We start from the raw sequence: 26,209 nt of genomic DNA, 5'->3' as shown, positions 1-26,209 counted from the left end.
TTTTATAACACGTCATATGGTAAATACCAGATTATATGACCTTCCAAAGTCACTTTTGAAGGTATGATTTCATATGAAGATATATTCATGTTTATGGGAAATCTAGGGCTTTTCAGCTATTTTGATTGAAGACAGTGGTACTCTTCAGGGGAAAAGAATGGATAGTCACTCTGTAACGTTGCTTATTTTACATACTGTAGATAAATCAGGCATTGGCTCCTAAGTAGGCAGGCTTGCAATTCTCTGTCTTTCTGGACTGCCTACTAGGTAAAGGTGATTTGTGTATTTCATCAACATTTTCCTTGCAGTCTTGGTTTTAGTAGTTCTTATACCACACTATGTTCTTAAGACAGAACATTATAAATGTGTTTATATAACCAAAACCCTGATTGCTCTTTGCTCCAGATGTGTATTAGTCCTTTTGCTGTGTGTGTGTGTTTGTGTGTGTGTACAGTTAAATAGATTTTTTCCTAATCTTTCAAATAAAGCCATATAAGCCATATAAAAGGGGTAGTTATCGTTTATTTTCAACATTTTAATTTTCTTTTTAAAATGCTTAGAAATAGGAATCAATGTCTTTGCATTTTCTTTTAAAGAATAGTTTTGTCAGATGAGAGAACTTGACTCCTGCTCACTATAGAATAAAAAATTGTTTCTCATTGTTGACTTTTCTATTTTTTTTTGTCTTTGATTAGGGAACATTCTAGGAAATAATAAGTTGATCTTATTAAAAACATCTTTTCTTCTGAACTTAATACCTTTATAATTCATTTTATTGTTTATTTACCTATTGATTTTTTCCTTCAGTTAGATGATACAGTTTTTAAGTTAACTCTTTAAAAATATTTCTGGAAAAGGAAGTCTTCTGTTTCATTAACTAACTGTGAATTGTTTCTAGTCATATAATAGAAGTTATAAAATTAAGGTATTTTTATTTATGATTCATTAAATAGTAGAAGTAAACTACTTCAGTCCATATATAGGGAGAAAGCTTAGCTTTGTGACTAATAATACAGTTTGTTAAATTACAGACATTCTTCTTTAACCTTTTATCTAGTTAATATTTGTTTATCCCAAGTGTTAATTAAATAAGAATAATTTATGAGATTTTCATTTTCTTAACAATAGTCATTTGTGATAATAAATTATCAAATTTTACTAGTAAGATACTGAAATGCGAATGTATTTGTTTTTAAAAAATAGGTATTGTCTTCAGAAAAATTATTGGTAAAATTAAATATAAGAAATGTATTAGCAAGATTAGAAAATCTAAAATACCTACAAGCACCTATATTTAACTTCAAAGATATCTTTCAAAATATCTTAAGTCTTGTAAAAATATGGCACATCAATCTTTTCACCTAAGTAATAATTTTAATGGTAAAAATGGCTTAATCAAAAATTTGTAAAAACGAAATTTAAAACCCAAATTATAAAAGGTTCCTTTTTAATTAATTATCTAGTTACATAAGTTTAAATGGAGATTGATTTTCAAACATAGTTGAGACATTTACTTCTAAAAATATCTAATTCGTTTGGTTACATCATAGAGTGTCAAATCAATCCATGAATAAACTCAGAATTTTAAAAACCTTTAAATTCCAAAATTACCTTTGTGGTCTTCTTAAACAAACATTTATTTTAATTACATGAATCTTATTTAAAACTATGATTTTAAGCTTCCTTATTAAAATTTAAAAGTATATTCTAAATCCCCTGTCATCTCTCAACTAATATTATAATATAAATTTAAATATTTGGTAGTATTTATGATACCACCTGACTGTAAGTTTCATAAAGAGAGGCCTTGTCTTTTTTATTTACTTCTATAAAATCACCAACATCTGGAACAGTACTTGGCATACAATAAACACTAAAAAAAAATTATGTAGTGAATACTGGAAATCTACTAAAACTATTTTAAACAAATTATATATTCTGCTCTTGCAAGATTTATTTATTCAGCAGCCTAGTTTGGGAGTAATTTTTTTATTTCCTTTTGTTACACTGCTTTTAAAATATTAAAAGAAGACAAAGTTTATATGCTAAGGTGAAAAAAAGCTCACCTGAAATTCGATTTCTATTATTACCTTCATTTCAGTTTTACCTGCATATAATTTTACACTGTTTAATCCAAAGTCTATGTAACATATTTATATATATTTTAGAATTTTGTGTCATTTTCCACAATATTTTATAATTGCATGTAGTACCTGTGCACTGCTCTGTGTGTAAATTTTCTGTGTTCTGGGTTATTTCCCAGAAGGATCCCAAAAGGAGAGAAACTAAAGATTATGTTCATTTTACAACTTAATGTGTACTACAATGTGATTTCTAAAGGCAATACATACTGTCACACATTTTTTAAAAGAAAAAGATTAGTAGACCATTCATGGTTCACTTTTTTTTAGTGATTAATTTTGCTGATCTACCTTGAATATCTTTGATTGATTTTAGCAGTTTAATATTTTCTTGTCAAACACAGTTCTTTACTGTTCACTATTTAATGAATTGTTACTTACTTTTATGGTCCCCAGGCTACTTTATCCATTCCTGATGCTTTAAATAACTATCTCTATGTTAACTCTCAAATTTCCTCTGATCTCCAGACCCATAGCCAATTACCTACTCAATATCAACACTTAAATGTCTGATGGGGATTTCAAACTTAAAATATCCAAAATAGAATTCTTGATTCCTTCTACCCTTATTTCTCATCCCTTTTCATCATCCACTTCCATGAACGCAGCCCCTACTTTAATGTTCATAGCTATTTTTCACTTTTTAAATTGACATTAAAACCTTTAAAATATTAAATTAAAAACATTAGTTTTCATATTAAAACCCCAAATATTTCAAATACATTTTTTCACTAATCAGAATTAAGAACACTAAACATTTATCTTATTACATATAATCTGAAAGAGCTTGTCTAAGATGAGATGGTTTAAAATAATAACAGTAATAATAATAATAACAATTTCTAAGAGACTTGATAATTTCACACATGGACAATGATGACAAATGGGCTTCCAGAAATTTAACCTCGTTTTAGTAAAATATAGTTTAGTAAGCATTAAGATGACAGTGCTCCAAATTATTTTCATTTGTAAATAACAGGCTGCCCTAAAATGTTTATCATTTACAACCCTTGTGTTTTCTTTATAGTTATTTGATTTCTAGTATTTTTTTCTCTTTTGACATAATTATGTCTAGAGTACTTAGCATCTTGACATAACAGAAATAGTTTACAGTGCTTTTCTTTTCCTTGTTCTTACCAATAAAATATTGGTTTTTCCTATTTTTCTTATACTTAAGTTATCCCTCTCTGGAATGTGATGTGATGTATCCTTAAAATATGCAGCAGTCTGGGACACCTGTGTGGCTCAGTGGGCTAACGCCTCTGCCTTCGGTTCAGGTCATGATCCCAGAGTCCTGGGATCGAGCCCCGCATTGGTCTCTCTGCTCAGTGGGGAGCCTGCTTCCCCCTCTCTCTCTCTGCCTGCCTCTCTGCCTACTTGTGGTCTCTGTCTGTCAAATAAATAAAATCTTTAAAAAAAAATAAAATAAAATAAAATATGCAGCAGTCATCAAAAGAAAAAAAAAACTTTTAATAATCCTTCAAGGGGCAACATGAAACAATGTATTAAGTAGAAAAGTTAAGTTAAACTTTATTTGTCTTTAGAAATTTCATGGGCATAATCATTCATTTTCTGTCTTTTTCCAAAGAGACACAAAAAAAGAGGTGTACTGTCTGTCATTCTCTCTCATATCTAGCAGCCAAAGGGGCAAGTAAAATAAGGCCCTTTGAAAAAAGATACAAAATGAAGTACAATCTTTACAAAACTTTTAGAGTTAATTATTCTGAGGTAAAAATGTAATTGCTTGAAGCAAGGCAAAGGATAGGAGGTAATTGCATCAATTATAAATTGTGATTATGACTCAGTAGAAACTGTCATTTGAGTCATAATATTGATCCAGTTCATAACTTAATCAAGTAAACACAGATATATTTGTATTCTGGACTTTTACAACCAGTTTGGCTACACTTTTTTATGGCTAAAAAGCCACAAAACCTTAGTGAGTAAGAAACTACAAAATATCATAGGGAAAACATAGTACATCGGTGAAAATTTAAGAAAAAGGCGTATAGTGCATGTTTAATATTTAACTTATAATGTTAGCGATTTTTTCTCATTTTTTTTTACTATTTTCAAGGTATGTCTTTTTTCTTATTTTTTTTTAATGTTTCAAGGTTTATTTAAATTCTAGTTAGTTAACATTTGGTATAATATCAGTTTCAGGTGTACATTATAGTGATTAAACATCACTATAGTGATTCCCATACAACTTGCTTATCACAAGAGCACTCCTTAATCTCCATCTCCTATTTTACTCATCCCCCCTGCACCTAGCCACTTGCCCTCTGGTAACCATCAGTTTATTCTCTCTAGTTAAGAGTCTGTTAATTGGTTTGCTGCCTCTCTCTCTTTTTTTTCCCCCCTTTGCTTGTTTGTTTTGTTTCTTAAATTCCACACACGAGTGAGATCAGATTTGTTTTTCTCTGATTTTACTTCACTTCACTCTAGCTCCATCCATGTCATTGCAAGTGGCAAAATTTCATTCTTTTTTATGGCTGAGTAGTATTCCATTGTATATCTATGCCACATCTTCTTTATTTTTCATCAGTTGATGGACCCATGGGCTGGTTCCATAATTTAGCCATTGTAGATAATGCTGTTATACGGCCTTTTGGCTAAGATCAAGTGTAGATAATGCTGTTATAAACATCAGGGTGCATGAGTCCTTTGAATTAGTATTTTTGTATTCTTTGCATAAATACCTAGTAGTGCAATTGCTGAATTGTAGGGTAATTCTATTTTTAACCCTTTGAGGAACCTCCGTACTACTTTCCACAGTGGCTGCTCCAGCTTAGCTTGCCTTCCCACCAACAGAGTAGGAGGGTTCCCCTTTCTTTGCATTCTTGCCAACACCTGTTTTTTTCTTGTGTTGTTGATTTTAGCCATTCCTGACAGGTGTGAGGTGATATCTTTTTGTAGTTTTGATTTGTAATTTCCTCATGTGATGTTGACCATCTTTTCATGTGTCTGTTCATCTGTGTGTCTTCTTTGGAAACTTGTCTGTTCATGTCTTCTGCCCATTTTATAATTTGATTATTTGCTTTTAAAGTTTTGAGTTTGATAAGTTCTTTATAGATTTTTGGATACTAACCCTTGGATATTTCATTTGCAAATATCTTCTCCCTTAGGTTGTCTTTTAGTTTTGTTGTTTCCTTTGCTATACAGAAGCTTTTTATTTTGATGAGGCCCCAGTAGTTTATTTTTGCCTTTGTTCCCCTTGCCTGGAGAGATGTATCTAGAAAGAAATTGCTGTGGCCAATGTCAAAGAGGTTACTGCCTGTGTTCTCCTTTAGGAATTTTATGGTTTCTTGTCTCACATTTAGGTCTTTAATCCATTTTCAATTTATTTTTGTGTATGTTATGAGAAAGTGGAATAATTTCTTTCTTTTCATGTTGCTGTCCAGTTTTCCAAAACCATATTTATAAACTACCAGAACAAGAAGAAATAGAAAACTTGGACAGACCAATAACCAACAAAGAAATTTAATCAATAGTCAAAAAACTCCCGAACAAATAAAAGTCAAGGGCCAGATGACTTCACAGGTGAATTCTACCAAGTATTTGAAGAAGAGTTAGTTCCTGTTCTTCTCAAACTATTCAAAAAAATAGAAAAGGAAGGAAAACTTCCAGATTCATTCTATGAGGCAATATCACCCCTATACCAAAACCAGATAAAGACTCCACTAAAAGAACAGGTCAATATCCCTGATGAACATGGATGCAGAAATCCTCAACAAAATACTAGAAACCAAATCCAACAATACATTAAAAAAATTCACCATGATCAAATGGGATTTATTCCTGGGTTGCGAGGGTGGTTCAATATTCACAAATAAATCAACATGATAAACCACATTAATAAAAGAAAGGATAAGAACCATATCATTTTCAATAGATGCAGAAAAAGCACTTGACAAAGTACAACACCCATTCATAATGTTAGTGGTTTTTAAAATGACCATAAATCTGAGTTACTGGTTTCAGTAATTTTATAAGATTAAAATATCCATACATTTATCTTTTGTATTTCAGTATGGTTGCAATATAATCTTTGAGTTATTTTTTACAGTCTTGAGTTTTGGGGGGTTTTTGTTTTTTGTTTTGATTTGTTTTTGTTTTTTTATGCTTACCCTGCCATAAATTCACAGGGAATGGGATCCAGCAGCTCATGGTCCTTTTGACCTGGTTCTCACAAAATGTGCTTCTCTGGGTGGGGCAGGCTGGCACTTCCAGTGAACCCAAGTACCTTTCTCTTTGGCTTCCCTCTTTTTCTGATCATTTTCCTTTACAGGCTTGAGGAAGCTATCTTGACTCTTTGAGTGTTTACTCTGCTCAATATGTGAATTAATTCTCTTGGCAAGAGTCTTGTCCTTGTTTGTTTACAGCAATGCCAATAGCATGCTGGGTAACACTGTATCTTCTTCCAGTTTTGCCATGGTAACATTTGTGGGGCATTCCTTTTTGAACAATGCCCATTCCCTTGATGTCTACAATATCTCCTTTTTTATACATTTACATATATGAGGCCAAAGGATCGACTCCTTGTTTTCTCAAAAGACCTAGAGAACATATGGTTTCTCTCAGTGGGTACCTCTCCTCCTTCCCTTTGTGTTGGTCATTTTGGCACATTACTGGAAGACAGTGGCTCCAGCCTAAGGGATAGTCTGAATTTAGATTTTAGAGATGATAATAATTGTTCCTCTTTTGAGCTATTGTTTTAAGAACCCAGTGTCATATTTTACACACACAGCACACATGTGCACACATATACTACACACAACTGTATGGCCATGATGGAATCTTTTAAATAGTTTATTTAGTTCTTCTTAATCTGCCTTTTTGGATTTATTTTTTAAAGTTATCCAATTGATAATATCAACTAAGTGCAAATAATAAATACAAAATTAAATAAGATAATGCCCATGAGGAAGATAAAATTCTGTAAGAGAGGTAAATATCTGTTCTATGCTAATATAAGGCAGCATTGGATAAGTAATATAATAAATGCAGAAAGTATTTTGACACTTTGGTTTTCAGGAACCAGGATTGAGTTTACAAACTATCCTGCATTTGAACTGTTCTGGCAGGACATGTAAGATTTCACAAGGCAAAACTGCATGTATTTTCAGGGAAAGAACAGTGTGGGAATATAGGTAGATAATACTTCAGTCATTTGGACCAAATGAATAAATAACAAAGCAAAGACATGGAAAAATGACTAATATAGAGTAAATCCAAGAACTAGAAGGTAAAGTTTGGATTCACCATGGTATACCAGTCTTAAAAGATGAAGCTGGGAAGACAATTCAGGCACGGGATACAGAGAATTTGGAATGTCTACATAAGGATTCTAGATACTTCAGTGGGTTACTGAATGGTGGAGTTGTCACTGACATCTGTTGAGCAGGGTTTTTTATAATGCTAAAATAAAAACTCTTCATCCATAATCTTATCAAGTGTTCTGATTTTGTAGATGATGCAACTGAAGTGATTTTGACAAAGGTCACACAGCAGAGCTGGGTTGAGAGCCTGTATCTTCAAACTGCCTATTCTAGATTCTTTTTATAATACCACGCATTTCTTTGGATAGGATAAAGCAGTAGGTTTGGGCAAGAAGCATTTCAGGGAGAAAAAAATAAAATAGTACATAACAGGATGTAGAGATCTAGGGAGCAAGAAAAGGCACAGATGGCTCCCAGGTTTGAAACCTGGTGTTGGCAGTGGTGAGGGAAGGACTGGTGAAGATACATAAGAAAAGACAGCGTGGTATTTTACAATAATATTATGCATGCTTATGAAAACTGTGTTGCCTTTGATTTGATTATCAAAAGTGAGTAGATTAAACAGACTAGTAGAGAGAGGAGTTGCTTTTTTGTTCTCTTTGTATACTTGTATTCATGTAGCAGTCCTGTACATATTTTGTTATATCAGTACTTTTCAGAAAGGAAGATATTTATGTATATAAAATCTATAATCAAAAGATAAATTTTCAATTTACTTTGGTCCTCAGTTCAATATAGATCCCCAAAATGACATATGCGTCTTCGTTGGACACTACAAAATGATGCCTCAGTAGCCTAAGTTGTAATACATTAGGGAATTGATCGAGATTTATTTTGTTAGATCATGTTGGGTGTATCTTGGTAAAGGTAAATTAAGGAATCCACTTGTGTTTCTTTACTGGAGCTATAATGTTTTGACTTAGAGCATCAAGAGATACAACAAAGTGTCCGTATTTCTTTTGGATAAGCAAATAATATATGATAACAAGAATGTAAAACCTTTTTCTAATATACTACTTGCCTGGTTATAAATTATAGAAATCCAATGCAAAGTGGCTTAAAAAGGGAACTATATTGATCTGTGCTAGCTTTAGACATGGTTAGATTCAGATGCCAAAATGCTGTCAGAATTTTTTCCATTTCTGTAGACTCCTTTTTTCTAGGTTAACTTTATTTTCAGGCAGGTTCTTCCTCTTTCCATAGGGTGGCAAGATAGTCACTAGGAATGTCAGGGTTGTGCTCTACTAGATTAGAAACACAGTTATCTCTGTCCCAATGGTTTTACCAAATTCTCAGGTTAACTCATTGGACCATCCTGGGCCACATCCGCAATCCCAAATCAGTAACTGCCAAAGGTGTGGAAATTCTGATGTGTCAGGCTCTGTTAGGTCTCCACTCCTAGAGCATTGGAAGGTTGTCGGCCTTACCTGAAGCACATGTACTAAGAGTGAGAGAGGGTGTTTCCCAAAGGGAAATTAGGGTCTGTTGCCAGAAGAAGGAAGATCAGTATAGCTGAATAAATGACAGAATAAATGAAAGATATCCACTATTGATAGGCATTGCTTTATAAAAGTCCCTGCATATGTGGTATATGATATAGCAGCCCTTAAATAGTCCATACTGTCAACTGAGATATCTTAAATTATAATGGAACTTGTTTCGAATTTAAACGAAAGTATGGCTTTATGAAATAATTAATTTTCCTGCCATGATGATGAAAAATTATGATTACAGACACTTTCATTGCTTTATAAGATCATAATAAGTTTTACTTCTTATTTGGAAAAGGAGTAAATTTGTTTTGCTCAACATACCAACATTAAAGCCTACCTATTTGGTATTTTTAATACTTTTCATAGGATACCCATAGAGGTTCTTCTTTGGCTGCACATAGAGAAATAGTCATTTTACTACTTTTTTTTCTGAAAAGCAGTTGATACTAGTAAAATTGGCATAATTATATTGTTAATCTTCTCTCATAATTAAAAATCTAGGAATAGGGAAAATTTAAGTAAACTTTTTTTCTTTAAAAACAATACTTAAGCACATGATCACTATTAAAATGGGTTTAGGCGTGAATGGAAACTCTCCAACATAGAGATAACAGGTCAAACTTACAGGAACGTCTGATAAATAAAGAACAGGATACTTAGAGAACAAAGATGTGAAAGATATTTAGACACATAATAATCATTGTCTTTCAAATATTTTCTTTCTTACCCCTTCTTCTTCCAGTTAGGCTTTGTGTCTACTTTGTACTCTTCAACTACTTATATACCAGCACTTTTTTAAGACTTCACTGCACTGTTGAATTTACACATCTTTTTCTACAACTAATCTAAAAGTTCTTATAGGCAGGAGCAGTGTCATATATATCCTTTATTCCTAACTCCCAACACAGGGCCTGGACCACTCAGTAAGCATTCCATAAATGACTGAATTGATGATAGCAACTATAGAGCATAGTTCTGAAAACTGATTTGTAGCTGTCAACAGCATATCTGATTTAGTTGGTGTGTGTTAACCAAATAATTTATATGGTGTTTAGGATAAAGGTTTTTTAAATTCCCTCAATTCCTTAGAAATAGTATACATATACTTATTTGAGTATGTGAACAGACTTCAATGAAAATGAAGCCATACATATAACTAAAATTTACTATTTATCATCTCATTGGGAAAGCAAACATATTAGTGCACAGACTTTTTTTTCTTTGGTAAATACCATATTCCTATGTCTAAGGAATAAACAAGTAGCCATCTTACGTAATTTTCCACCCTCCCATCCCCTCCCCTCCCCCACCCAGTATTCAGTAGCCCATTATCTCCAAGCTTCCACACTGATGCCTCACTTCTTGGCTCTGACCTGATACATAAGATGAAGATAGAACACTACCTTTTCTAAGATTCTATGCATATGGGTCAATTTTTCTTTTTGTCCTAACTTACTCTTTTCAGAGAGTTTGTTTCCTGATTTGTGTCCATATTAGATTAAGTGAGAAAATAGATACATATTTTTTTAAGTCTTCAAAGAAAAAAGTATAAATCTGAGAGGTTTTTCATTTCCTTGGGTCAAAAATAAAAGTTAGGTGACATGTTCCCTTGTCTAGGCTATTAAGTTTTTACATTTAAAAATTTTTTTAATTTAATAACTTGTTATATTTGTATTTTCTTTAATTTTTCAATTTACTATCTGAGATCAGTAACCTTATGCAGAATTATTACTATCTAAAGTTAAGAAATACTACTATAAATCTTAATATGCAGTCAGTAATGTTTTCTCTTAAATCGTAACCCACCTTTATGTAGTTATATGTGGACAAATGTAAATTCTACCAACAAAAATTGGGAACCACATCAGTATTTCATAAAATAGCAATTATGGCTGACAGTAATTTATATAAGATTATTTCAAATAGTTAAAAATAAAATCCAGGGAATAGTACTTATTACATGAAGATATCTTTTGTGTGTGTAGTCTGATGGTAATTCGAATTAGAAGGACATCTTTAATATAAAGATAGATGGCATGGTGTAGTTTTTCAGTTTCCAAAGTGACAGATTTTTTGGAAGATGCTTACAGTTATGAGAAGTTCACGCACCATTTCTGAACTATATGTTGTTTCAGAATTATTTTTTTGAATGTTGAAAAGAAAGGAAAAGGGAAAACAAGAAAAGAAAGGAGAAACTAATGTGCAATAATAGCAATGCTGTGCACACATCAGCAACTTCTTTTGGAAGAATAGAACTAGTACTAAGGTTTTTACAAAAAAGCTGTGTATGCAGTAAATATGGTATGAGACTGGTGTACAGAGTAGTATAAATTAATATCATTTTCACACATCTCATAGAAGCTTCAGGTGATTTTAGAATGGATGTTATAAATTTATATACGTCATTGCTTTTTATTGACAGTCTATAGGACAGTTCCCATAGTTGACCTTTCATGTGCTCTTCTCGGGTTATACTCATGAGGTAATCATTACATTGGGCAAAACAATAGCGATATTAGAATTTAAAATAATTTAAGAACAGCTCTTAAGAAAGTTTTGGTCAATTAGTGGAGAAGTGAGTTGGGGGAAATCGGAAGTGGAAATGAACCAGGAGAGACTGTGGACTCTGAGAAACAAACAGGGTTTGGGAGGGGAGGGGCTGGGGGAATCGGAGGGCCTGGTGGTGGGTATTAAGGAGGACACATATTGTATGGAGCACTGGGTGTGGTGCATAAACAATGACTCTTGGAACACTGAAAAAATACAATAAAATTTTTTTAAAAAACAACAAAAAAAGAAAAGTTATGAATTTCCCAATATTTTGTGGGAAATTAGTATTACTACATAAAAAATTAGTGTATTTTTCTTCATAAAAATTATGTTAAAACATAAAAATTATGTTAAAAACCACAGCTTGCCAATATATAAATGTTTTCAATTATATAAAAACGTTCTGATTTTGGAAAGAAGTACTTATTTATAAAATATAATCATATTTAGCATTCTGATATTTAAATCCTTAAAAGTAAATTTTCTCAATACTCACGTGCACAGGATAAAATGTAAGGATGATTCTAATTCATCTTTATAATTAGTGTAAGGAATAATCATGGTTTAGCTTTCTAATTATAATACTTTAACATACTGCAGCATTTCAGACAAATAATTTTCTACAAAAAAGTCTGTGAACAAAATTAACAAATTAACATGTTTTAAAAAATTATTTCTCACCCTACTTAAAACTGAATGCACTTAATCAGGAAGAATATGAAGGATATATTTGATATTCCTAAAAAATGTTTCTAGAAAATTTAAATTGTTTTCAATAAAATGAAATTATTTTATAGACAAATTGGAATGAAAGAAAATCCTGTTCCTATAAATTATATGTGTGGCAAGAAAAGTTGTGTGTGTGTGTACATGTGTGTTAATACATAAAAATATATTTATGAGGTGACACAGTCTAGAATTCGAATTTACACTTTGACTGGTTTCTAACCTTGAAGAGCAAAATTGCCAGAAATACATGGCTGTAATTTCTTTAAAATATTTTTACCAAATCTCTGTTTTAAAGATAGCATGGCAATACATGCTAAAAACTAGCTAATGAAATTTTCATAGAATATCTCATCTAAATTCCTGCTCAAATTTCAACAAGTTACTTCAGCCTGCCCATTTTAATATCCAGAACAAGGAAAGCAATTACTTTAGTTCTTCCTGTCAGTGACACAACCCTCCCAGTTTTTTATCTACTGAGTCATAAAACAGTGCCATGCATATCTTTGTTCTACCAACATAAAATTTTTAATATTTATATTTTAATTTCAGGGGTTATGGAAAATACCTTACTGATTTTATCCCTTTTATAATAGTATTTGGCTGTAATTAAATAAATCCAGATAGTCTAGGTTTTGTGAATGGATATTTCAATACAAATTAGTTAAAATGCCTCTATTCATATGGTCACATTGTATCGTAATTATTCCTGTGACTCCAGTAAATTTTCAGTAACCTTTGATAATATGGTTATAAGCCCTCTTTTTTAAAATGTAGCTACGGCTGCCAAAAAAGGGAATTATCTATCAAATTAAAATAGTCATTTTACAAATTTAAGTAGACCATCCCAGCAATATCATACTCAAATCATTATTCACCTCCCTAAAGTGATTGAAATTTTTTATATTAATTATTTAGAAATATCTGTTATTTTTATAAAGTTATGTGTTGTGTGTCAGTTTAGTCCAAAAATCAAAATACCACTAGTAATAATCTTTTTGCTCTCTGAAAATATTAGTCATGAAACAAGTAAAGTTTGAATAACACAAAAATTGCTAGGTGATAAGGAACATGAAATTAATTTTCTTAAGGGACTCAAGCTAGAACTTTACTACTTTTATCTTTACTAACTTTGCATCATAATCCTGTACTCTTTGTTTTTATACATTTTAGACCAAAGGTATTCTTAAAGCTACACTAGGTGAAGAATATCAACAGTATTTTTATTTTGGAGCTATATAAAAATGTTACCATTGATGTATAGTTATGATATCCTTTCTTTAGAACATACTAATTTCTTAAAATTTCTACGGCAATGCACAAGGACTCCAGGAAAATTTTTAATAATTTTAAACTGAAAATTGCTTTTGCTTTTGGATATTCTGCTTTTACAAGATAATTGTATTAAAATGCGATAAAAGTCACTTTAGAAGTTGTGATATTTCTATCTTTCATAACTTATGTTTAAACTAATTTTCAATTTGTTATTTTACTTTTTCTAGGATAGCAAAGTAATATAATGTGTATGCACAAAACAGAAGTATTATTTATACGTATTTTTTTTAATTACAGGTAAAGATTATAGTTCCCAACAGCACAGCAGGTCTGATAATAGGGAAGGGAGGTGCTACTGTGAAGGCTATAATGGAGCAGTCAGGGGCTTGGGTGCAGCTTTCCCAGAAACCTGATGGGATCAACTTGCAAGAGAGGGTTGTCACTGTGAGTGGAGAACCTGAACAAAACCGAAAAGCTGTTGAACTTATCATCCAGAAGATACAAGAGGATCCACAGAGTGGCAGCTGTCTCAATATCAGTTATGCCAATGTTACAGGTCCAGTGGCAAATTCCAATCCAACCGGATCTCCTTATGCAAACACTGCTGAAGTGTTACCAACTGCTGCCGCAGCCGCAGGGCTCTTAGGACATGCTAACCTTGCTGGCGTTGCAGCCTTTCCAGCAGTCTTATCTGGCTTCACAGGCAATGACCTGGTGGCCATCACCTCTGCACTTAATACTTTAGCCAGCTACGGATATAATCTCAACACATTAGGTTTAGGTCTCAGTCAAGCAGCAGCAACAGGGGCCTTGGCTGCAGCAGCTGCCAGTGCCAACCCAGCAGCAGCAGCAGCCAATTTGTTGGCCACCTATGCCAGTGAAGCCTCAGCCAGTGGCAGCACAGCTGGTGGTACGGCGGGGACATTCGCATTAGGTAGCCTGGCTGCTGCTACTGCTGCAACCAATGGATATTTTGGAGCTGCTTCTCCCCTAGCTGCCAGTGCCATTCTAGGAACAGAAAAATCCACAGATGGATCAAAGGATGTAGTTGAAATAGCAGTGCCAGAAAACTTAGTTGGTGCAATACTTGGCAAAGGAGGGAAAACATTAGTGGAATACCAGGAGTTGACTGGTGCAAGGATACAGATCTCCAAAAAAGGAGAATTCGTACCTGGCACAAGGAATCGGAAGGTAACCATTACTGGAACACCAGCTGCAACACAGGCTGCTCAGTATTTAATTACACAAAGGATCACATATGAGCAAGGAGTGCGGGCTGCCAATCCTCAGAAAGTGGGTTGAGTGCCCCAATTATACATCAGATTGTTTTAACCCCTCCTTTACCCCATTTTCAAGAAGGATGTACTGTACTTTGCAGAAGTGAAGTTTTTCTGTTATTAATATATAATTATGCAAATGAATGCGACTATGTTGACAATGTGTATATGTAAATAATATGTGTTTTACCAGATGTTTCATAGAAAGAATTTTTTCTTGATCTGTTTTGTTCTCTATACTTTGCTTGTGTATATTTGTCAGAGGTGTTTCTAGTGTAAGATTTAAGCCTGCCATTTTACCAGCATTATTGTAGTTTAATGATTGAATGTAGACAGGGATATGCGTATAGTTTTCAGTATTAGTTCTAGATAACACTAAATTAACTACTGTTAGGTTGAGTATGGTGGGGTCAGTGACCTAAAATGGAGTGAGGCCAAAGCACTGTCATGTAAGTCTTACTTCCTGCTTAGGGCACAGTGAAGTAGGAAACAATATTTTGAAAATAAGTTTTAAATTTAAAATGATCAAAAAGCAATATAGTTGCATAAAAGCACTGTAAAATATTTAAAAGGTTAAAACTGTGGAAAATTATATTGGTAAGTTTACAGATCAATAAAAGCACCTGTTCTCCATCTGAACTAGACAATGGAAATAATGCTGCATGCTGGCCATGGCCCATTCTTCATCATTTGTAAGTTCAACAAAAGTTCTCACATGGAGTCCCACCTCTTCAGAGGTTTGTACATTTGTTTTTAAGCACTGAATTCACTACTGATCCCATCGCCTGGCCAGTAGAACAGTCATTACTCCATTAACATCCTCACTGTTTAGACACATAACTGTGGTACAGTGTATTGGAAATTTTATAAACAAAAGTGAAAGTGCCAACAAATTATTGATAGCTGATAATGTTTCATTATCTGCAACTGCTTGATAAGTATGTTGCATTTTAAGAGCTTATAATTGTGTATAATTTGTTAACACTAGAAACCTATTAGTATTGTGAATGTAGATTTTACTGTGAAGCTATCTGTGATTTAGCTGTTTGCTCCCATGATGGAGTCTTTGCAGCATGGCGCTAGCAGCCAATGCAGTTTCTAATACTCGGTAATTTGCATGTTTTGTGGAGCATTTTTATGTCACCAACCAGACAGTATTTCCTGCATGCTTATTTAGAAGAGGCAGTTTATCTTGAGAGGTAGTGTGATCTACCTTTGTCAGGCTTTTTGACAGGTCATTTCAAAGTAAGCCTTTGTTCCCAAGACCCAACAACTGTCACCCTCTTCTGTACCTCTCCTGAGTGCCAACTGTCCAGGCCATTTGACACACCATCTGTTAACCTCTGAGTTTGCCCACTCAAGGCCACTCATAGGGGCATCCATCCCCAAGCACCTCCTCATGCTGTGCATGCAGTCTTAAATTCAATGGACAAAAATAAAATGCTGGCTACCTCTGGATCATCTGGCTGAGCAACTGAATTACAAAAGAGAATTACTTCCATCTCAACTTCAACCCATTGATTACGTCCATCCTAGCAAGCTAAATGGCATCCCAGCTGCTCCTTTCTGTGCAACCAATTAAAGAACAATGAGTGTGATGCTCCATGTCTGAATTTCGTCCAGCCTCTCTCTGAACTGTGATCTTTGTCCTCATGAACTTTCCCTTTTGTTCATTGAACTATATGGACTCTTCATTTCATATTGATTTACTGTGCAATTTACTTTTGGACATTGAGAACTTGAAATTATTTCCTGATCCCTTCCCCTTCCACTATTAATAATTCATTTCTGTCAAACTGTAAGAGTAGATTCATTTTTTTTTTAGTTTTTAACATTGGACTGTTATTTCATTTAGAGTTCTCTATCTCTAAATATTTATTTAGAGAATGATTTTAAAAGGGAATGATATGCTTGTTTAAATGAAAGAGAAAAGCTGTAGTAAACTGTGTTAATTGGTAATGACTATTTATCGTCGATACTCTGTAGCTGTGTAAGTTTTGACAAATAGTGTATCTCGTGGAATCAGTGGTTAGCATTGCCGCTATTATATTTACTCATTTTATCATTATAAATGTGCTTAGTTCATCATGTAGCATCACTTGTCTCCCGTCTCATTTTTTCCTTGCATGTCACAAGTCTCAGATCATTTATAATACATTAACAGTAAATAATATCTATGTAAATTTCTTTCACCGTGCTGTCTCAGAGTCAGCAGTGAACAAAGGCAAAGATTGGGGCCCCACTTAGTTGAAAAAGAGAAAGGAAGTGATATAGGATGTGTATTAGAAGCATTTCAAATGTTGGGTCTTTAAAATGTTTTGTTCAGTCGTAGCAAATCTTCAACCTTTTATTTCAAAATTCCAGTAGTCCACTGTGGAGCCCATGCATTTCATCTGGAATTTAATGTTACTTTGAAGCCAAACCATTTAAACAATTATGTGTATTTTACTAGCTAGTATTGCTGAAAATGCACTCAGTTCAATTTTAATTGTAAATGGGAATTTTAAACTTTTGCTAGTTGGCATGGTTATATGTTAGTTAAATCTGAAAGCTAAATTGAAGATATTTACATTTTAATTTATGGTAACAGATAAGGGTTTGTGTGCATTATGTGTAAATCAGCTTCATGCTGTCTAAAAACTTATTCTCTGAAATTTATAGACCATGTAGAATTGATTTGTGATGTGATGCTTTAATTTACTGGAAGAAAATTAGTATGGCTTCAAACTGCCACAGGTAGGCATGTAACAATGGCTGTTCAGCTATACTGATCCAAAATGGAGAAAACTGATGATACAAGGGCCAAACATCTTATGAAATGCAACTATTTATAGACTTGTTTTGCTATAGGGAGGCTGGTGAACATGCTGAATACGAATTACCTCAGTTCTGCAGCTTTCTATGTCTTTTTAATGCATTCTGTTTCAGGGTCACTTTCAATCAATATTTCATTTACTTACTGAGATTGAATGGGCGCTCTGAGACACAGTGTGCTGTTTATCATACAGATTGGACACCTCATTCTAGATCCAAGATCTTTTCCTCAACACTGGGAGCTGTCCTTTCAGCACCACAAAATTACTGCTTGAAGTTGCATTGCAGTTTTTTTTTTTTTTCCTTTATCACTGGGAGCTTTTCTTTCAGCACCACAACATTGCACCTAGACTTTTTAAACGGCTGCCTTCCTCTTTGCACTGAAGACCAATTTCGTCTGCACTTCCAGTTATTGCTATTACCTGTAGGACTTTCAATCCTACTTCACCTCACCCACCCCACTCCTGAAACAGTTAAATGTATCTATTTCTGTGGAAGTCATTTTCTCATTGAATGATCAGAAACAAAGATAAATTCTAACCTGTAACGGCTCATTTCGACTCATTGCTTACAATAGATCTAAGCTCTTTTTTCTGCTTATTCGACTCCTTCCAGCTTCCCATCACATCTGTAACAAACTTTTAAAATTATATTGCCACACCACCATGCACAGCCTACCTGCACAGTAGAGATAGATTATTCCATCGTATTCAGATGGTTAACAGAGGTTAGCAAGTCCTGTATTATATATTTATATCGCTTTCTAAGAAAGTGCATATTAATGTTTACTTTAAGAATGTGTAAATGGTGCTATCAAGAATCTGATAAATTTTATCCCAGTTTTTTGTGTACCACTTCTAATGTATGAGATTTATTTTTCTATTGGAAAAAAATAAACAGTATGAAAGCATTAAATTGGTAGATTTTAGTAATTTAACAATGAATGGAACCCCTATGTTACAGGCCCTCTCTTTCCTTGGAAATTTTAATGGTGGTAATAGATTTCAACAAAGGTACTGATAATCACATTTTTTTAATCCATTCTTATATTGCATTCTTGATTCATGTGCTGATTCCTCACTGAGTCCTTAAGTAAATTTTACTTACTGTAAGTCTTCTCCAAGAAGGGAATTCTTGCTTTCCAAGGCAGCAACTGAAAAGAGATAAAAATATAATTTAATACTCTTTACATCACAGACACGATTTGAGACCAGTTACTCTGTTAGTAGGAGAAATTCATCACTCATTAAATACAGGGCAAGCATGGCTATCCATAATAATTTTGGGTGCAATGCAGTCTTAGAAATTTAATGTACACACTTTATTTAAATGATGCAAACAGCCATATGAAATTGCACATGATTAGAAAGCAGAATGAAGTCATTTTGCCTCCTGCTTGGTTTCTCATAAACATGAATACATAATATTGTTATGCACTGTTGTTCATAGATGTCTTATTACATGAAGGGTAAGTATCATATTACTTTAATGGGTTATTTTTGGAATTCTGCATGTTATTTTTTGTTTCATCAGATATGTGCCCCAATAAAATAACATTTTTTCCAAAAAACTGAAAGTATTAGAAAACTTGTCATGTTAATTTTGAAAAAAAATGAAGTGTAGTACATATTACTAGATAGGATGTCATTCCACTGGTCTATATATTAAAAAAAAAAACTGTTCTTGAAAATTGAAGCATTACCTTGTGTAATTAATAAAGTAATCAAATCAGATTTGTAAATAAAATATTGTTTAAATCTAAAGTATTCAATATTTTGATTAGATTATTTTTTTAAGGAAAAATATTTAACGTGTATGTGCCGAATTTTTTTTTAAATAGTTTTTTATAATTGCAATGGAAGGGCAATTGTCTCATTACAAGTGGTACAGAAGCCAATACTTGGGTTACCATAGATATATAAACAAGTAAAAACTGTGGAACAAGTTTTAAGTTCATTTTGGAAAAAAAAAAACAGTTCTGTAGAAATGCATATTTGTATTTGTTTCTCTAATAAATCTGCAAATAGCTTTAAACACAAATTAGTTTTAATTATTTAAATTATGAGTTCTTTTAAGTAATTTAACATCTGTTTTGCCTTACATTTGTGAAAACATTGTCTCATGGAAATTAATAGAGACTTATTGTGAAAAACAAGGTAGGTCTGCATTTATTTGAAAAGGTCAGGTATTTAGCATTCAAGTATGTTTACCTCTATGAAATGATTAAAGAATTTTTACAAAAAACACTTCTCAGCCCCTCCCCAATCACATCATTTTGGCTACTTCCCAAAATTAAAAGGCCAATTTGTATCAGCTTTAACTCAGTACCAAAGAAAACAGCAAAAAATAAGAGATCACATGTTCAAATGGTTGATAATAAAAAAGATTATTTGATACAGATAATTGACTTCTTTATATATAGCAATGAAGAAATTTGAACTCTTCTGAACTGCAGTGCCTCAATCTTCTTTAATATGATTTACATATTGTGATTAAAATTGTTATATAAATTACATATATTTCCCTTGAATTGTGACCTTATTATAATTAATGTTGAAAATGTTTTAGGGTAAAATACAGTCTCTATTTCTGTTTTAAATCATATAGAGTCCCCATTTTTGAAAAACTGTTTTGTAGATGATAAATATACTAGATATGTATATATATATATATATATATTTTTAATTGTTATTCTGCTTGAGCAGAAATGTCAAGCTTTTGATTAAGGACTCAATTGAGTATTCCAGTTCTGCTCAAACTACAAAGAGCATTCAAATTATAATGACTTTACCAAATTAATTTTATTAGTAATAAAATGTTTATGGAGATCTGGCTTATGAAAACTTAAGGCATTTTCTAAGATTGTTATTCACTAGCTTATCCAATTTTATAGCTTTAGATCAATAACAAAAATAGCATTTCTGTCAATATTTAAGATGGTGGGTAATTATATCTTTTTTTCTTGTAGGAAATTATTGTAAACTAAATTTCAAAATGACTTCTCAAAATTTCCACACTTTTAATGTTATGTCGGTTTTTTAAAATATTCATATATATCAAGTCTTTAACAGATAAAGTAATGTATTAACAATATTTCAATATGTTTACCAAAACATCTTAGATAGATTTTATCATTTTATGTTATATATTTTACATTGCCTATTTTACAATATAAATGCTGAGAAAGTTTCTGATTACAGGAAACCCATATACTTGTAGTGAGACCAATCCATGCTGAAATTTTTTATTGTAAAATAAATCATTACTTTTAAGGCTTAAGGCAGAGATAAGAATCGAATTGTAATTTTTAAAAATATTAGTGGAGTACAAATTAACCTATCTCATTTTTTAAAATAAAGAGGAAACCAAACAAACCATTTTGAGTCCAATAAATCAAAGCCTAACCACCATGTTTTCCAAAATATCTTAGAATAAAAAGTAAAAACTCTCCCTAGTCAGTTCTGTACAGGATGCATTTGCGGGGTTCATGTCCTCAGGAAAAGTATTTGTTAGTAAATTCACCACTTAAGTGACACAACCCTTAGAAGTTTTTAACATTTCTATCTAACATCAAGATTATATGTGGGGTTTCTTTTCTCGGGGCAGGGGGAATGTTTATGCCTAGGCAGATAGAGGATAGAAGCAATTATCAGAACTGTTTGCATTCAAACTACTTGTTTTATAAAAAATTATTTGGAAGGCCAAATTCTCAATTAGCTAGTTTCAATGAGATTTCCCCTTGCTTTGCCAATAGAGAGAAAACCTTTGAGGTTGAACTTCCTCTGAAGTTTGACTTCATGAATTCTAGAAAATGTTACTTCTGTATACACTAGAAAGGCTTAATCTAAATTAGAGAACTTTATAAAATTCATTTTTTATATTCAAACTCATAAAACATTTTACATTTCTAGCAGATAGCTAAATATAACCATTGTTCATTGTCTTAACATGATTATAATTTCAAAGCTTTAAATAATCACCAATGTTACTTTTGAACATAAAAATTCAGTGAAATTTTAAAATCCCTTTTTAGGACTTTTAAATTTTTCTTGTAATCTGTCTTATTTAGGAACTACTTCGTTTAAGATAATTTAATTGAATAGCTTTAAAAAAATCACACATTTCTTTCATTGGCATCTCAATTTTTTTTTAGTTTATGCATTAACTTTTATTATTTAGAATAGTTTTCTCTAGCTATTAAAGATATTTGAAGGTTGGTTAGAAGATTATAATGGTGTGCTTTTTTTTTTTAACTTTCTGGAAAGAAAAATAGATACTGATGGATCAAGTCACCCTCAGTATGCCAACAAACATTGAATCTGTTAGGCGTTAGTTTTCATGTGCATTTTTTCACTGTGAACAAAGTCAAGTATTCTAAATACCTAGTTCAGATAAAAACAGGGGAAGGTGGTATAAGGAGGCAAAGCACTGGAGAACCAGTCTTTTGACGAGTGGTAGAATAATCAAATCAAAGACCAGAGCCAACCAAGGATACCTCATTCTGAGACCTTGACATTGCTTAAGCATACAGAGGTTGATGACAACATGAGGTTATCTCTGTTATGCATTTTCATATTTGGTGGGTTTGCTATATTGAGTATTATTTTCAAATAATTACTATAGTGAAAAGTAAAGATAAACACTAATTAAATTACCAATGAAGTGACACGTGAAATATAATGATACTGAAAAAAAATGTTATTTACATTATATTGGTACTACTGCCCAGGTATCTTCATTATATCAGATATTCACAGATTTACAGATTTACACACACTTTCTGATTATTTTCTTTCTTCATTCATATCTGCATCACTTTTTATCCTGACATGAAGAAATCATGGAGAAGAGAGACCTACACCAATTTTTAAATCTTAAACAGTGTTATATTTAAGAGTACAAAATTGGTAACAAAAAGTGCAGATACAAAATTCCTGTTTCTCTGAATAGTAAGTTATAACAATTATGATTGTATACTTTGTATATACTGATTCTGATTTTGAACTGAGAGTACATTATTTTTGCCAACAGTAAGAATGCCATCATTTGTCTGTGATAAAATAGCAAGAGTGGTATAATTAAGCTCATCTTGCCTTTTTATATCATTCCAAACGCTTAAGACAAAGTTACAGTTAAAGCATAATATTAGTTATGATATTGTCCTTATTAGCACAAACTCTATTGCCATTAACCCTTAAGTATATTTAAAAGGTTGAACTTCTAAAATTAAATAAAAAGGACACAAGAATTTTTCTCCCAAGTATTATTGGGGCAAGTATTTTCAAAACAATTGCCCAATATAGTGACATTATAATAATTAATGTTTATATTATCTTCTTTTATATACATAACATACTTCTATTTTTTATTCTCACAATATTTTTTATTCTCGCAATATTTTATTCTCGCAATAATAATCCCTATATCTTAGAAAACAGAATAATATAAACTGCTGAGTCTCAAGCCACTGAGATAAGGCGAATAAATTGAGGTTTTATCCCATTTTACTGAGAACTTAGATTTCAAGTTTATAAATTAAAATTATGAAGAAAATGTATTAGAAAGTCATTGAACGGGGCGCCTGGTTGGCTCAGTGGGTTAAAGCCGCTGCCTTCGTCTCAGGTCATGATGCCAGCGTCCTGGGATCGAGCCCCGCTTGGGGCTCTCTGCTCAGCAGGGAGCCTGCTTCCTCCCTTCTCTCTCTGCCTGCCTCTCTGCCTACTTGTGATCTGTCAAATAAATAAATAAAATCTTAAAAAAAAAAAAAGAAAGTCATTGAACCCTACATCAAAAACTAAAGATGTACTATATGTTGGCTGATTGAATTTAAATTAAAAAATAGTAACTTTAACACAAGTTATGTTTTTGTTTCCAAAAAGTTTCAATAGTACAAAACTTTCAGAACCATAGCTTTCACATAAAGCAAAATACTCTAGTAAGTGTGTTTCCATTTAAATGTACCTTTAGGGCTGTCACAGTATATGTTGCCTCTTGGGGATACCTTAAAAGTGGAGAAATAAAACCATAAGCTTTATGAGAACTAAAGCATTTTATGGGAATAACACATTTAAGCAATTGGAATAACATTGTAGGGATATATGGAATTATTTGGGATAAATGTGTATCTCTTCATCTGTCCAATGCATGATTACTTTTGTGGCCCTAGAGAAAATTTATATTATTTCATTTTGAGTGTTCACAAGATGCAATTTACTACAGAGTTTCAAAGCTATTTCTAAATACTATTGTTGGTCAACTTTGTTCTTAGAAGTTTTTTTAAAAAGTTTTCACTTAGTGTATTTTTTTCAATTAAGAAATATAAATTATTTCAAACTATCAAATAATACACATAATGTAGAAGAATCAAATGATGGAAAAATTAATAACATTTACATGGATAGTTTGTCTTCTAAATCTGTGGGGAGGAAAGTGAGTTAATTATATATATTCAGAAAGTGTTTTAATTTATTTAGGAAGTACACATTTTAAAGCCAAAAGAATTGATCCACATTAATATTGAATAAGTAACATGTAATTGGAAAAATAAATGACTTCGTTTGGAAGTTATATCTCAGTTTCTTTCAAGATGCATGAGGGTACTAGTTTCTTGACAATTCTGTCAGGAATCTGTATTTTCAAGTAGTCATTTATAAGATGATTTTGTCATTTTTTTTAGTTTATTAAACTCTCATGTACTAAATTATAAAGATTATTGTATAAAAATATATTACTAATGTGTTCCTATAAATAAAGTTAAGTGTTATAAAAAAAAGTTCAGAAATGACATTTTATGAGAGGCTAGTTTTAAAATGGGTAAGATCTAAAGAAAATTTTTTAAAATTTTAGAGTAACAATTTGTGGTGTATTATTTGTTGTCCTTTCTCTTTCTGAGAGGCAGGAAAGTTAAAAATATGTGGCAATCTCCATAGCTGGTATAAACTGATCATTAATAGTTCATCATTTTCTTAATGGTCAAATACATTCTTTATATATTTCATCTTTTCTTATTTATTCAATTATCGAAATAGTTGTGAGAATCAAATTAACTCTGTCATAGACAATTTTATCATCACATTTAACATACCCAGAGATACTTATTTCTTTGTTGAATAAGTACAATACTCAAAATTTCAAGTCCTAGAAGTGACTGAATTGTTTTAAAAGGATTATTTTGTTCACACATTCCTTATAGCAAGTTTTTTTTTTAATTTCTAAAACAGAATTAAAGGATAAGAATTAATACTAAAGTAATAAAAAGATATTTCCTAGCTTTTTCATTGAATGATGATGCTGTTTTCCAGTTAGAAAACAACCTTTGTATATTAGCTATTAAAAATATATTTATGTTCATTTTCATAGATCTTCAGGAAAAGCAAAAGTATATACTCACTGAAAATGCTCCCTATAAAACATTCTGTTTGCCTTTCACTTTAGAGTGATAGGAAAACGTTAGGATTAGTGTGACCATTCTGTAAATGGATAATTATTTTCTCTAGAATAATAATTATTAATCAATAGCATGTCCTACTAGGAAAATTACGATTATTTGAATCTCAAAACAATTATTTCCTGAACCTTGTTCTCCAAATGAAAAGTCAGATAAATTATTTTATTAGATCTTCCAATTTGTAGTCTACTCTAAAGCAGAATCTGCGCTGTCCTAAGCAACAAGTATGGTTTGTCTATCCTAGTAGGAATTGAAATTAATTCTCTAGAATAAATGATATCCAAAATGAAACATGGTTAAGAATTTAAGAGTTATATATATGGTGTCTATAATTTAAAATAAAAGCAGTAAATGCCAGTGTGCTTATTTTTATAATTAGGAAAAAGTTTTGTGACTCTTCTTAAGAAGTTAAGTTTTTATTATCAGAAGTTTTAACTGAAGAACATCAGCTAGAGAATATAAATCGAACAGAACTTGATATAGAGGGAAAGGGTCTTAAGAGTAGACAAAAAGGGACTTGAATCTTAGTTTCACTCCTATTACTGAACATTTTGTAAATGCCAATATAATGTATAGAACATGGAGATCACAATTATTTCAGGATATAAAAATTAAATGAGATATTTGTTTTAAATACCTAATTCTCAGTGCCTAAATCCAGCCTCAAGGAGATAAGACAGTTGACAAATATTAGTTGCTTCTAAAACTACAGGGGAACAAATTTATAAGGTAGTAAAATTTGAATCAGAGCTTAGTAAAATTTGTGAATATACTTTACAAAATATATGAGCATGAAGGAAACTAAGATGAAGACCTAAATTTGAAAACTTAGATCTCATAGAAACATACCTACATACAATACAAACACAAAAGAGTCATTATATATTTGCTCATACCCATTTATTTGTTAAACTTCCATCTGGATGATCCCATATACATATTACAACAGATTTTTATTATCATTGATAGAAGTGCCCATATTGCCAAAAAAAACCCAGCTGCAATATCCTAAATTAATCAAAGTGTAGAAAAAAATTATTATATAAAGATGTAGATTTTTTATTCTGGATTATTAATTCAATAAAATTAGAATCCTATTACAGGTACAAGGGAATGTTTATGAACACTCAAGGAAAACACTTTTTATCTTATTTTTCTTTGCCTATGCATAAACTTCAATGAATAAATGGTAGAAAGTTAATTC

General features: G+C 31.9%; 1 protein-coding gene and 1 pseudogene across 7 annotated transcripts in view; one reads left to right on the top strand and one right to left on the bottom strand.

Moving 5' to 3' along the window:
• Positions 1-14,769, top strand: part of NOVA1 (NOVA alternative splicing regulator 1) — a gene marked incomplete at both ends in the record, with an annotated part of 148,066 nt that extends 133,297 nt beyond the window's left edge. For all 6 annotated transcript variants that reach the window (XM_080809156.1, XM_080809154.1, XM_080809157.1 and 3 more), the window contains one exon: positions 13,765-14,769. In XM_080809156.1, the coding sequence (XP_080665282.1) occupies positions 13,765-14,769 (1,005 nt within the window). The remainder of the gene's footprint in view (positions 1-13,764) is intronic.
• Positions 6,268-6,760, bottom strand: LOC308346045 (large ribosomal subunit protein eL21-like; annotated as a pseudogene). Its single transcript has one exon. The product of its transcript is annotated as a large ribosomal subunit protein eL21-like (transcript).
• Positions 14,770-26,209: the final 11,440 nt, after the last annotated feature.

Source organism: Martes martes (assembly GCF_963455335.1).
Source record: "Martes martes genome assembly, chromosome: 7".
Classification (NCBI taxonomy): Eukaryota; Metazoa; Chordata; class Mammalia; order Carnivora; family Mustelidae; genus Martes; species Martes martes.
Note: the sequence above shows the minus strand (reverse complement) of the source record. Positions and strands in the feature narration are given on the sequence as shown.